Raw genomic sequence first — 13,743 nt, 5'->3', positions numbered from 1 at the left:
ACATGTTCAATATAGGTTCTTACATCTATAATGTAAAAGAAATATCATAATTTGTTTTATTTTGATTTCTGGGAATCATCAATGAAGTAAAAATGTGTTGGAAAATGTATGGTATTTCATAAGTGTACATTTTTAGAAATGCAAATTATTAAAATCACGAATTTTTCGTGAAATTTATATTTTTTGTTTGTTTTATAGACGTAAGAACCTATTAAACATATCTAACAAATTTCAAAAGTTTCTGAATACGATACGTACTTTTTCGCGATGAATTTATTATGTCGCTTCAAACTAGGGTTAGGGTTATATAACCTAAAACAGTATCTTTTATCACTGTGTTTAACTGTGTCACCAAATTGGTTCTGTAAAATAAGATGATAAACTATGTAACTTGTATTTTATTATTACATTATATGTATCCTATTCTTTATCATAACGTTTAGATAATAAGATATGTTTAATATAATATTTTGCTATGTAAATAACATCATATAATAAATGTTTCATATCATTGTGTTTTACTGTAACCAAATTGGCTATAGTAAAACACAATACTAAATTTGTATGTAAATGTATCATATTATTATATGTTTCCTATTCTTTATTTGTGTTTTACTGTATCCAGCACAGTGCTAAATATCATTTATCATAGTTAAAATGTTTTACTCTAACCAAATTGGTTATAGTAAAACACAGTGATAAATTACTATGTAAATGTCATTTATCATATTATTAAATGTTTCCTATTCTTTATCATTGTGCTTTACTCTAATCAAATTGGTTATAGTATAAAACACAGTGCTAAATTTCTATGTGAATGTCATTTATCATGTTATTAAATGTTCCTATTCTATATCATTGTGTTTTACTCTAATCAAATTGGTTATAGTAAAACATTGTGCTAAATTGCTAGCTATGTAAATAATCATTATTATTAAATGTTTCCTATTCTTTATCATTGTGTTTTACCATAATCAAATTGGTTATAGTAAAACACAGTGATAAATTGCTATGTAAATAATCATTATTATTAAATGTTTCCTATTCTATATCATTGTGCTTTACTATAACCGAATTGGTTATAGTAAAACACAGTGCTAAATTGCTATGTAAATGTCATTTATCATATTATTAAATGTTTCCTATTCTATATCATTGTGCTTTACCATAACCAAATTGGTTATAGTAAAACACAGTGCTAAATTGCTATGTGAATGTCATTTATCAAATTATTAAATGTTTCATATCCTTTATCATTGTGTTTTACTTTAACCAAATTGGTTATAGTAAAAAACAGTGCTAAATTGCTATGTAAATGTCATTTATCATATTATTAAATGTTTCCTATTCTATATCATTGTGCTTTACCATAACCAAATTGGTTATAGTAAAACACAGTGCTAAATTGCTATGTGAATGTCATTTATCAAATTATTAAATGTTTCCTATTCTTTATCATTATGTTTTACTTTAACCAAATTGGTTATAGTAAAAAACAGTGCTAAATTGCTATGTAAATGTCATTTATCATATTATTAAATGTTTCCTATTCTATATCATTGTGCTTTACCATAACCAAATTGGTTATAGTAAAACACAGTGCTAAATTGCTATGTAAATGTCATTTATCATATTATTAAATGTTTCCTATTCTATATCATTGTGCTTTACCATAACCAAATTGGTTATAGTAAAACACAGTGATAAATTGCTATGTAAATGTCATTTATCATATTATTAAATGTTTCCTATTCTATATCATTGTGTTTTACTTTAATCAAATTGGTTATAGTAAAACACAGTGCTAAATTGCTATGTAAATGTCATATATCATATTATTAAATTCCTATTCTTTATCATTCTGCTTTACTTTAACCAAATTGGTTATAGTAAAACACAGTGCTAAATTGCTATGTAAATGTCATTTATCATATTATTAAATGTTTCCTATTCTTTATCATTGTGTTTTACTTTAACCAAATTGGTTATAATAAAACACAGTGCTAAATTGCTATGTAAATGTCATTTATCAAATTATTAAATGTTTCCTATTCTATATCATTGTGTTTTACTCTAACCAAATTGGTTATAGTAAAACACAGTGCTAAATTGCTATGTGAATGTCATATATCATATTATTAAATGTTTCCTATTCTTTATCATTGTGTTTTACTCTAACCAAATTGGTTATAGTAAAACACAGTGCTAAATTGCTATGTAAATGTCATATATCATATTATTAAATTCCTATTCTTTATCATTCTGCTTTACTTTAACCAAATTGTTTATAGTAAAACACAGTGCTAAATTGCTATGTAAATGTCATTTATCATATTATTAAATGTTTCCTATTCTATATCATTGTGTTTTACTCTAACCAAATTGGTTATAGTAAAACACAGTGATAAATTGCTATGTAATGACATTTATCATATTATTATTAAACGTTTCCTATTCTTTATCATTGTGTTTTACTCTAACCAAATTGGTTATAGTAAAACACAGTGATAAATTGCTATGTAAATGTCATTTATCATATTATTAAATGTTTCCTATTCTTTATCATTGTGTTTTACTCTAACCAAATTGGTTATTGTAAAACACAGTATATTTTACCTCAACAACATGTAACATCGCCGCAAAATTGTTTATACATTTATTTTGATTGGCTAACTAAAGTACGGTCTAATGAATATTGATATCAGAAGATTCCCTAGCTTAGTGAAAAAGTTTTATTACCAAAAATATGCTGATTACGTCACTACCGGAAGTTGTAGTCTAGCATGATGCAGACGCAATTGATTATGTACGTTTGTTAAACATATAAAAAGCTGTAAATTACCACAAAACGACAATAGGAAAGAATTCAAAGAAATGCCCTACGTGTTCAAAATCATTGTTTTAATATAGTCTGTATGTATAACTAACAATTGACCTTGTGGAAGAGCGTATAAATTTAATTTAAAGTAAAACATGATTTACTCGCCAATTTGGTATTGGATATATAGCTCATGACGGTGGTGGTCATTATCAATCCTTGACTGTGTGACGTCGAATTTTCAAACTTTACGAATTGTGCGAGCATCATTACAATTATAACTGTGAATATTTTTCAGGTTTGCCAGTGTTATAGGTCAAGTACTAAGTGATCTTGCTATGAAGGAGGCGACCGAATTTAACATAAAGAAATTTACTATGAACCGCCCAGCAATTAACGATCCCTTTTTTAAACCGTCTTACATCATGGGTGTGGAAGGCAGCAGCAATCCAGATTTGTCAAAATTATAGTTTTGCAAAATATAAATATTATTGTGTGCGTCCTCTCAAAGGGCACTATTCATTGTTGTATTGTAGTTGTGCTTGCATCTATTACGTTTTGATTATGAATTTTAAGAAAATAAAATGTATTATTTTTGAAAAATGTAAAGAATATAATATAACAATAAAACATACAATATACACCTACACATCATATTATTATACACCTATAAAATTATATTAATTTAAATGAGTAATGCTTTAACTGTAACAACAAAGAAATTAATTAAATAAATATTCTGCAGCTGGATGTGTGCGTTTGTTTTCTTTCATCTTCCAAGTATTTTCTTGTCGACGGATAGTTTTATGCACAATTGACGTTCCATAAGCGTTTGGCAAGTCACGCTTGAATGCACCCGTATAAAACAGAAGGAGTAAAATGGTGGATTCAGAAGTTCTAGTATTCGTGGGTAATATGACATTAATTGACAAAGATGTATTTCGGTTATGGCTAGAAGGGAAAGCAGGTAAGTACCTGCAGTAGGTAGGTTAGCTATATAGGCCTGGGGTTAGGCCTTAGACTATGTATATATTTAACGTAGACGGTGCGACACACGGGGAGTGGCAGTGTGGTGGAGATAGAGAGGGACCGGGAGAGGAAATCTTTGGTAGGTAGGCGATCGCGAGAGGGCGCTACTGCAGTTTCGCACCATACACTGTTATCGTCGATTTCTAAATTCTTTTCTTACACCCACATCATACAATTTTGTTCACATGATTTAGCCACCGTTAAATTACCTTTTCCTTTCAAAACAGCTCCTTTTCCTCAGCAGCGTGCGAATTCTTTGACACAAAAATGGCTTCTAATCTTCAAAGTCTGGGTAGACTGAAACTACACAATACAAAACAATGAATGGGATGGAATTGAAGGGGAGGTGCCTTGTTGTCACACTTTTACATCATCCACGGAGTAAAGAGATATTCTTTACTTCATGCATCAACAACATTGCTTGATTTGTTTGAATTGGGTGAAAACTTGTCTTCGTTTACTTGAAATGAAGTATGGGCCTAGACTAAGTAGTAGACAAATAGTAACCAAAATTTTTATCACTCATTCACTTTCAGTGACAGAAGCCTCAAGACTTACATCCGGAAAGTTTGTGAATGTTAAATTGCAATATATAATCAGTGATATTGAGGACAACTACCGTAATTTTATGGCAATTGAAAAGTACCTACGGAATCCACTATCACTTTCGCATCAAGTAATGTTTCAAATACCACACAAGACGCAAGAATTTTTAATTCAGGAGTTAGTATACAGTACAATATTTCTTGTGCCATAAATTCAAATTAAATCTTCCTAAAAAGCAAGAATTCCCAACAGCATGCAAAGTTGGTTTACATCAGACCACTCAAAAAAAGTAGTTTTGGAGTTTCCTTTGAGATAGGTATTGGGCGAGTCGATTGATTATCAATAACAAGGTTTTTTTTTCCATTTATTTGTTACTAGGTATTACAGTTTGAATTCTTCTGTTGCTAGAGAGATTCTAGGTAAGAAACTCTCAAGTAGACATCGCAAAGATTTAGATGAAGTCAGTGAAAAGACAGATGTTACTCTTAAAAGTTGCCGTAGACAGGTACAGTTATTTATTACAAGCTCGTCGTACCTCAAGCCCAAATAACAATTGACAATTCTCTGCTCACTGCTAACATACTCTAATTAGCAACATTGAATATTTGTATTTATTATTAATTACAGTATGATAATTTTAAGCGAGTATTTAAAGCTGTTGAAGATATGCAGGGATCAATGGTAAAAAATATCACAGATAACTTCCTTCTCTCAAAGGAATTAGCAAAGTAAGTAAGAATAAAGAATTGGCTTTCACTCTTATCATGTCCTGTCAAACAATGTAAACATTGTTAATTTTACTTGCTCTTAAAACTTTCTGTCCACCAAAACTTAAAAAAATTCTCTTCAATAGGAAATATGCTGCAATTGTGTTTTTTGCAAATAACCGGTTTGAAACTGGAAAAAAACGCTTGGCATTCGTCACATTTGATGACTTTGTGTACTGTGCAGATAAAATGATGAACAATTGGACTGTAGGATCGGCAAGTAAGTAAGCAAGCTAATTACTACCAGAATATAAACAGTAGATCATGGACAAATTTTAATAGTATTTTAAATATAAGCAGAAAGTTATTTTGTTACTTAGTATTGCTGTAGTTTAATCATTTCATTTCAAACATTTTGCAGGTTCACTAGCTAAGGAGGATTTAGATGCTGACTTTGATCGTAATTTCCTTCAAGACCTGCGAGAACTAAAAATATTGGGAGAAAAAGAATGTAGTGAACAACACAAAGGGTATAGTTAACATTTGTAGCATTGTTTTTACTAATATTTCCATGCTGAAAATTCTTGTACTACATTTTCATTTACAATGTTTATTTTTGCAGCCTTGTTCGTGAAACTCTAAAAGGAAAAGTTTCAGATTTAGTGCTTTCACAAGTAGATGCCGAGTTCAGGGTAAGTAATAACTGGTAACAAGAATACATATGCAGAGTTCAGGGTAAGTAATAACTGGTAACAAGAATACATATGCAGAGTTCAGGGTAAGTAATAACTGGTAACAAGAATACATATGCAGAGTTCAGGGTAAGTAATAACTGGTAACAAGAATACATATGCAGAGTTCAGGGTAAGTAATAACTGGTAACAAGAATACATATGCAGAGTTCAGGGTAAGTAATAACTGGTAACAAGAATACATATGCAGAGTTCAGGGTAATTAATAACTGGTAACAAGAATACATATGCAGAGTTCAGGGTAAGTAATAACTGGTAACAAGAATACATATGCAGAGTTCAGGGTAAGTAATAACTGGTAACAAGAATACATATGCAGAGTTCAGGGTAAGTAATAACTGGTAACAAGAATACATATTTATCAACTGTTTTATTGTGCTAAGTACAAAATACAACAAATACCATTGCCAAAGTACAATGTAACTTGCCTGTGATTAAAATTATTTGTATTTTTCATTCTCAGAATTTAACTAAAGGAATCATAAATATTGGCAGTAATATGATCCACTCAAAAGACCTCCGGGATTTCTTTTTAGATGTTGTTGAAAAGGTAAGCTGGTAGATACCCTCCCAAGAGCTGGTACGCGACCGATAACATACACCGTATAATTCTGGTAATTTTGAGAGATCATGGATGTGTACTATTAATTAAAATGTATTACAGTATAATGTGATCCACTGTATATATCATTCACTGTTACATGTTTTATTTAGATAATTGAATCATGCAAGCAAGATGGTTGGTCAGCTAAAGATATGGCAGCATTTTTAAATGCATACAATAACAACTGTAAATTTTTGGACAGCTTTCGAAGGTAAATATGAGACAATATGTATGCATTAAATAGTAAGTAAACATTAATCAAGTTTGTGCCAACAGATTCTTTGTAAATTGTGACATAATGTTTTCTTTTTGTGTAGACAGCAAAGGTTGCAACCAGTGCAAGAACGATACATGGATACCTTAACCAGCTGTATATTAAAGATGTACCATAATTGACGATCTTTACTCATGGCTCATTACTATATTATTAAAACCCTTCAATGAATAAAATCAGATAACAATAAACAATACTTTTGGATCAAGTAAAGTTTTGAGGCCAAATTTTGCAGTTGCAATACATATGTATATATTATTTCATAAGGAGAAAAATAAAAAAAAATAAATGCAAAGGTATATTTTATTTTTGTCGGCCTAGAAGGTTATTACATCTACATAAAAATTTACGTAAGGGCAAAATTCGGTAAATCGCGCGTTATAGAATTTTTACTCCATGGTATATAAAGTTGGTTAAAACGTTCTATAGGTTTTTTTTTGACTACATACGAATCACCGTGTCTATTTTTTCCTGTAAATGACATGACATTTGAAATCGCCAGTTTTTTTTAATGCTGACATGACTGACGAGAACCATCTGTGGGCACAACCTAGTCAACAAATTGTTGCCTGCCTGCTTGGAACAGAGGATACATAAAATGTCTCCATATAAATTACTTTAATAATCATTTTCAATAAAATAAACAAAACAGAATTGTTATCGATGTCATTAATATTTTCTTTAAAAAACAATTATTCATAAACAGTTACTAGAAGAAAATACAAATGTATCTAACTTTGCTTATTATCAGTGAATCATCATGAACATTATATATTTAGTCTTTGTGGAATACATTTAAATATTAGATTATGATTTTCACAGTAATATTTTTGTTGTTCATCAACATCATAACTGTGGCTTAGTTAATGTCAGCACAGCACTTGGAACAAGACCTATATCAAAATTAAAGTAGTGACTGTTGTTGTTCATCAACATCATAACTGTGGCTTAGTTAATGTCAGCACAGCACTTGGAACAAGACCTATATTAAAATAAAAAAAGTGAGTGCATATTAGTCATTTATTGAATTATTTAAAGTGGTTATTTTTTAGCAGAAAATCACCTACAGGATTTCATTTTGGTGATTTGGGTAATCCACGAAATCATCCATAACAACCAGAAAAATTGTGAAAAGAAGACATAAGTTAGTGCCGCTTCCACATCTTACCTAGTTGATGTAAAGGTTTAGTCATATCCTCATCAGTAAATACTTTTCTTGGAAATGGTGTCATTAATGAAAAGGGTGCTTTGCTATCTTTCCTGTTAACTTCAATATAAACTCTTACAGCAGCTAAAGGTTCTTTAGCTTCAAATGAATTTGTCAGTGTGCTGCCATCTGTTAGACGTATCTATAGGTAAAAAAAACTTAGCTTTTCTCAGTGCCTTGTGTCGTTAAAATTAGTGTCAAGCTTAATTAGTTATCCGCACCTTGACGGATAACTCCTTGTAATTGTATGAGATCATCATCAAATTGTTTTTTTCTGTATTATTCGTCTTTCTTTCCACCCGTCGCGTTTCTTTAAAATGCGAAAACATAACATTTCGTAACTTTAACATATTGACATTTAGGTGAAGTTGTGCACCTCCTATTTTTGAAAAACGTCAGAGTTGCGCACGATTTTATGAATTTAAATGATTTATCATAGATTAAAAACCAGAAGTAATTTTGAATTGACACTTGGTGAAAATTAAATTCATATCAAGAATCAACTTTCTATACATTTCAGGACATTTTGAGCATTTCATAATTTTCTATTTTTTTTGGCCTTGCGCATACGCATGCATGCACATAGCGTGTACATGGCATAGAAAGGCCGTTTTTGCAATTGATTTTTGTTCTTCATACCTTTTATGATAGATTTCATTCATTTTTATGAATTTTAATTGCAGAATAATGACGCATGTGCGCTTAAAAATTGCAAATTCAATGCAAATTTATGAAAAAATATGCCTATTTTAAATCTATTATAGCACTTCAGGAAGACCGTTGACCCACCATTTTTTCAACTTATTTTGAAAGCTAATGAGTTGTAGATATGAATTCATGTAACTTTGTTGCTTGACAAGTTGCCTGTATGTAGATATATAACAGTATTATACTAAGGCACAAAATAGACAGAATTTAGCACCAACATATTATTATCAGGTCATAAGTGCTGTAATCTTTTTCTGTTCGCATTTTCTAGTGTACGTGCACATGGCGTTGTTGTTGTTGTGCGGATAACTAACTCATCAAAGTGACAAGTTCAAATCTAGTTACAGTTTGGAATGCTTGATGATTGAGTATAGTCTCAGAGCGTCTGGTTACAAATTTGGCGAAAGTTAAGGGTCATAGTGGGATTACATTAGAAATGGATTTAGCCTTAATTAGGTGGTCATATACATATTAAAGTGATATCTCTTACCTGTAATTTAGTTTGTGTATATTCCTTTTTCTGAACTTCAGTTGGCTTAGACGCTGCAGCAGGAATGGAAGGAGGAGGTACAGCTGTTTTGGCAAACTTTGCTGCTCTGTCTGCTTTATCCCTTGCAATTTGCTCTCTCACTCGTTCTCTGAAGATGTTGAGACACAATAGTACATATTACGGGAAGAAATGATATTGATATTTGTGTCGGTGTACAATGGTTAAAAAATGTTTTAATGGACATACATTATAAAGACTACAATGTGAACGGAAACATAAGATATTCATGTTAATCAATAAACAAATCAAATCATTTTAATTTCCACAATATTATAACATACATACAGTATAATAAATGCAATGAAGTATTCATGTAGGGGGAGAGTCATATAAGTCAGAAAGACTTTTAAGTTTGACCCACCTCAAGATATAACATTAATAAATATGAATACGAAAAAGAAAAATATATATATACATAAACTAATAATAAATAATAATAAAAAAAGCTACAATTTCTATTTATCATATTATCCGATCTCAACTGGTCTTATAGAATTTATATATTTAACGTTCATCATATCTTGAAAGTAAACAATTCTTATATACTAATTTAAATTTAGAAGTTGTAGATGCATTTTTAATATCTACATGGATTGAATTCCATAATTTAGCTCCTTGGTATTTTGTTTGAACTTACTTTGCTTTCTTTTCCTCCAATTTTTCTCGTTTCTTACGTTCTGCTTCTCTTTTCATCTCATTCATTTCATGTCTGAAAAAACAGAACTAATTATATGAAATAGGCTACTGCACAGTAGCATGACTTCAAATACAAGTTTGCAATATTTAACCATACTGTACTCAATGTATACATTATATTACTTACTGTTCTTTGACTGCAACCAATTCTTTTCCTTGTTTTCGTCTTAACTTTTCTTTTTGTACCAACTCTTTCTTTTCTTGTTCTATTCTTTCTGCTTTCTTTTGTTTCAAACGTTCCTGAATCCTAAAAACGAAACTTTAATGTTAAAAGGGAGGCAAACACCAGAGAAGCATTTGGAATGTAATTGACATTAAACCATTCAGTGTTTTTTGTTTGTAAATTAAATGGTGGCCTCCAATTCAGGGATACCTTTCCATTCCACCTTCAAGTCAAATTTTTATGAAAGTCCCAATTCTTTCTAATACATTACCGTGTAATTTTTATTTTTAAGTCGAATTTTTCCAAGTCGACATTCATATAAGTCAACGTCTTTTTTGTGGTCCAAATATACACATTCTTTAGTGATTTATAATTTATTGTATAAGTCGTATACAAATCACGCGGCAACAACACACTAAAAAAGCAGACGAAAGATTTGTAATTCGATAAACAAACAGAGGTGACAATGTGGAACCTCTCAAGCAGGTTGTATAGCATAGGCAGCGTCCTATAAGTCATGCTAGTATTTGTAGAGTACTCTGTGAGTTTGTTTGAGCGGTGTTTTGTGGGTACCCATTTTGTGCTAGACAGATGGCAATAAACAATGGATACCAATTGTGAATAAAAACCAAAATGTATTTATTATACGTTTTCTTAATATTGTTACGGCTTATACCATAAAGAAAATACAATACACATTACCTATAAAGGAGGCTTAGCATTTATTAGGCCTAGCTAAGCAAACTCAATTCAAGGCTCAGCGTGTGGGGGGTTGATATGCAAGCCTAGGCCTAGCATTTTTTTACAAATCTGTAAGTGGAAGTTCACATAACTTTTTATACCAGTCCCATTAGATTCAACTTCGGCGAAATCGACTGTATTTATTTCTTAGTATTCTTACTTTGCAAGCTGTTCTTTTTTCTCTTCTTCTGTTAATGGTTTAATTTCTTCTGTAGATTCCGAGAAACCAGAATGACCTGTTCGTGAAGCATGCATCTAATATATTATATATAAATAAAAATTGTCAATAGAACACAAAAACATTTTCTAAATTAGGAATACACAAAACAAATGATGGACCTGATGATAATAGGTCTGTAAATAGGGTTAAATATATATTTATTTACCATTATATCATTTTGTGTTCTCAACTTTTTGCCACATCTAAAAACGAAAATAAAATAGTGATCAATTCAAGTATGAATTATTTTATAAAAATATTATAAAAATAAGCTTATTTCATTTCATTTATTCCACATTTATTTAGTCATCAATTATATCATAATTTCTAAATCATCCTTGTCACAGATTCTAATAATTCCAAAATGATGTCTCTAAAAATTAGGGGGAGAGAGAAGTATGAGAAAAGGGGAACTAAAGGGAACACCACACAATCATTTTTAATTTTATATTTAATATTTAAACATATATCATCTTACTCATCACATTGAACAGACTTTGCTTCAGCAGTTTCAGTCTTGTTATCACCTTCAGAAAAATCAACAAAATGTTAATTGTTTTTTATAGTATTTAATTTTAATAATTGTATTGTAATGGCATTTACCCACTTATAATACTCAAAATCACAGTCATAGTTTTCCCTCTTATTCTTTTTTAAAATTGTTTACAAAAGCCCTTAATAAAGATTTTTCCCCAAGAAAAAACAAAGCATTTTTTAATAGTACCTTCTGCAGCAGGTTCATCTGATAATTTCTGGCCAGGGGCCTCTTCAAATGGATCATCTATATCTGGGTCATCTGCATGGGCAAATAACCTGTACAATTAATACAAAAACATTAATTTGGTTATGTGCGTTATGATTGTTTGTATTCAATGAGACATTACAGTATATCCTTTACTGTGTTGCTACTGTAGTTTATATTATATTAAATTCCTCTACTATCTATAACAAAATAAGAAAAAATTAAATAGGAATTGTAATAGTACTGTAGTAGTAGTACAATTAATGAATAAAATAAAATGACAGCAACTGTTTTAATAATAATATTCAATCAATAGATCAAAGTGACCATACCAATCCATTGCTACTTGAGCACCTTTGTATTTGGTTGTTGCAAGAGCTCTTCGACTATAAAATATAAAAATAAATATGTGTCAAGATATCTACCTAGAATAAATATAGCCTCATAAGTACTTTTATGAAAAAGAATCGCATATAAATTAACAAATAAATCCTTTAAATTGATGATTTTACAGATGTGTTTCTTGCATACTGTTCGTGAATTTCGATGTTCAATATTTCTGTTTCTATGGAGCTCCAAAAAAGTAACTATAATAGAGGATTAAAAATTTTGTGGAACGCATCTACTTTTTTTTAATGCATTTAATTATTGAAATACACGTTTAATTTCAATACATTTTGTCAATAAAAATGCTGTAACATGTTACTGCTGATAATGTGCTGTTTTTAAAGAATATCAACCAACCCTAAATCAGAATCACTACTTAACCTACTACCTACTAGGCCTAAGAGCGATTTTATAGATCATTGAGGTATTAACTTAACCAAACTAGGTCTAGGCCTAGGCCTAGCTAGGCCTACATGCATGTTATTAATATTATATGATGATGAATTTGTAAATTTTTATTCTCAAAAGTTAACGAAAACCGCCCGGTATCAATAGTAAAATGTTAGTTTAATATATTAATTTATTTGAACATACAGTAATAATAATCAATTCAAATTTTTACATAACAACACACAGTTTTAATTCGCCCAGCGAATGAGACGATCGGGACCAAAATGGTTCTCAACACATGAGACGATCGGCGAACGCATGAGACGATCGGGACCACATTTTCTAAGCCTGATCGTCTTGGGCCCGATCGTCCGTGGTCCCGATCGTCTGACAACCCTTATAGAACTCTCTGCTGATCATTATATTTCTAGATAGCCTAGCCAGACGGAATTAGGATCTTTAACTAATAACTAACTAAATATGTGATACTTACGATCTATTTTCAGAAAATCCCATTTCAGTGAGTAGTTCAAGATCGGTAGGCATGCTGATTTTTATCAAACTTTTTTCTCACAGGCTCGAGTAAGTTAGCGTGAGCAGCAGCAGCAGAGAGTGAAGAGTAGTATTTAGTAATAGTAAAGTAAACAAAGAAGAACTTTTATAACCAAAGATACTATAGCGCCACGAAAAATGTAATACTTGTATAACCGGATGATATATAGGGCTATAATTACGTTATAAACGGCATGGACCGGGATGACGATACATGGGTTGGGGCAAGTAGGGTCCAGTCATTTCAGAAAAATACCACTTGAATAAAAATACCCCGGTCCATGCCGTCTAGCTGCCATTTTACACCATTTTAAAACGTTACTACAATTTAACGTTTTTTAAAAGAAAAAATGCAATATAACCGGATGATATATGGGGCTATAATCACGTTGTCGTTATAAAACGGCATGGACCGGGATGACGATACATGGGTTGGGGCGAGTAGGGTCCAGTCATTTCAGAAAAAAACCTCTTGCCCCCGGTCCATGCCGTCTAGCTGTCATTTTACGCCATTTTAAAACGTTACAACAATTTAACGTTTTTTAAAATAAAAAATGCAATATAACCGGATGATATATAGGGATATCATTACGTTATAAACGGCATGGACCGGGATGACAATACATGGGTTGGTGCGAGTAGGGTCCAGTCATTTCA

The 13,743-nt window shown here is 30.9% G+C and overlaps 3 protein-coding genes across 3 annotated transcripts in view; 2 read left to right on the top strand and 1 right to left on the bottom strand.

Moving 5' to 3' along the window:
• Window positions 1–3,558, top strand: part of LOC140061096 (monomeric sarcosine oxidase-like) — a 29,193-nt gene extending 25,635 nt beyond the window's left edge. Inside the window, exon 8 of the mRNA XM_072107543.1 lies at window positions 3,117–3,558. Coding sequence (XP_071963644.1) covers window positions 3,117–3,288 — 172 coding nt within the window. The 3' untranslated portion in view covers window positions 3,289–3,558. The remainder of the gene's footprint in view (window positions 1–3,116) is intronic.
• A 99-nt stretch (window positions 3,559–3,657) lies between these two features.
• LOC140061098 (acidic fibroblast growth factor intracellular-binding protein-like) lies at window positions 3,658–6,995 on the top strand. The gene is made up of 10 exons (XM_072107545.1): window positions 3,658–3,785; window positions 4,384–4,570; window positions 4,772–4,898; window positions 5,021–5,121; window positions 5,247–5,380; window positions 5,522–5,630; window positions 5,723–5,792; window positions 6,316–6,402; window positions 6,567–6,667; window positions 6,774–6,995. Exons 1-10 carry the CDS (start codon window positions 3,698–3,700, stop codon window positions 6,850–6,852), a joined length of 1,083 nt encoding a protein of 360 aa, XP_071963646.1. The 5' UTR covers window positions 3,658–3,697; the 3' UTR covers window positions 6,853–6,995.
• A 315-nt stretch (window positions 6,996–7,310) lies between these two features.
• Window positions 7,311–13,133, bottom strand: LOC140061099 (UBX domain-containing protein 1-like). Its single transcript, XM_072107546.1, has 11 exons — window positions 13,028–13,133; window positions 12,090–12,143; window positions 11,740–11,828; window positions 11,494–11,542; window positions 11,182–11,218; window positions 10,956–11,050; window positions 10,019–10,138; window positions 9,833–9,904; window positions 9,136–9,283; window positions 7,899–8,079; window positions 7,311–7,712 (listed from the first exon to the last, which is right to left on the bottom strand). The coding sequence occupies exons 1-11, from the start codon at window positions 13,078–13,080 to the stop codon at window positions 7,666–7,668; spliced, it is 945 nt and encodes a 314-aa protein (XP_071963647.1). The 5' UTR covers window positions 13,081–13,133; the 3' UTR covers window positions 7,311–7,665.
• Window positions 13,134–13,743: the final 610 nt, after the last annotated feature.

This window comes from Antedon mediterranea, chromosome 10 (genome assembly GCF_964355755.1).
Source record: "Antedon mediterranea chromosome 10, ecAntMedi1.1, whole genome shotgun sequence".
NCBI lineage: Eukaryota > Metazoa > Echinodermata > Crinoidea > Comatulida > Antedonidae > Antedon > Antedon mediterranea.
Note: the sequence above shows the minus strand (reverse complement) of the source record. Positions and strands in the feature narration are given on the sequence as shown.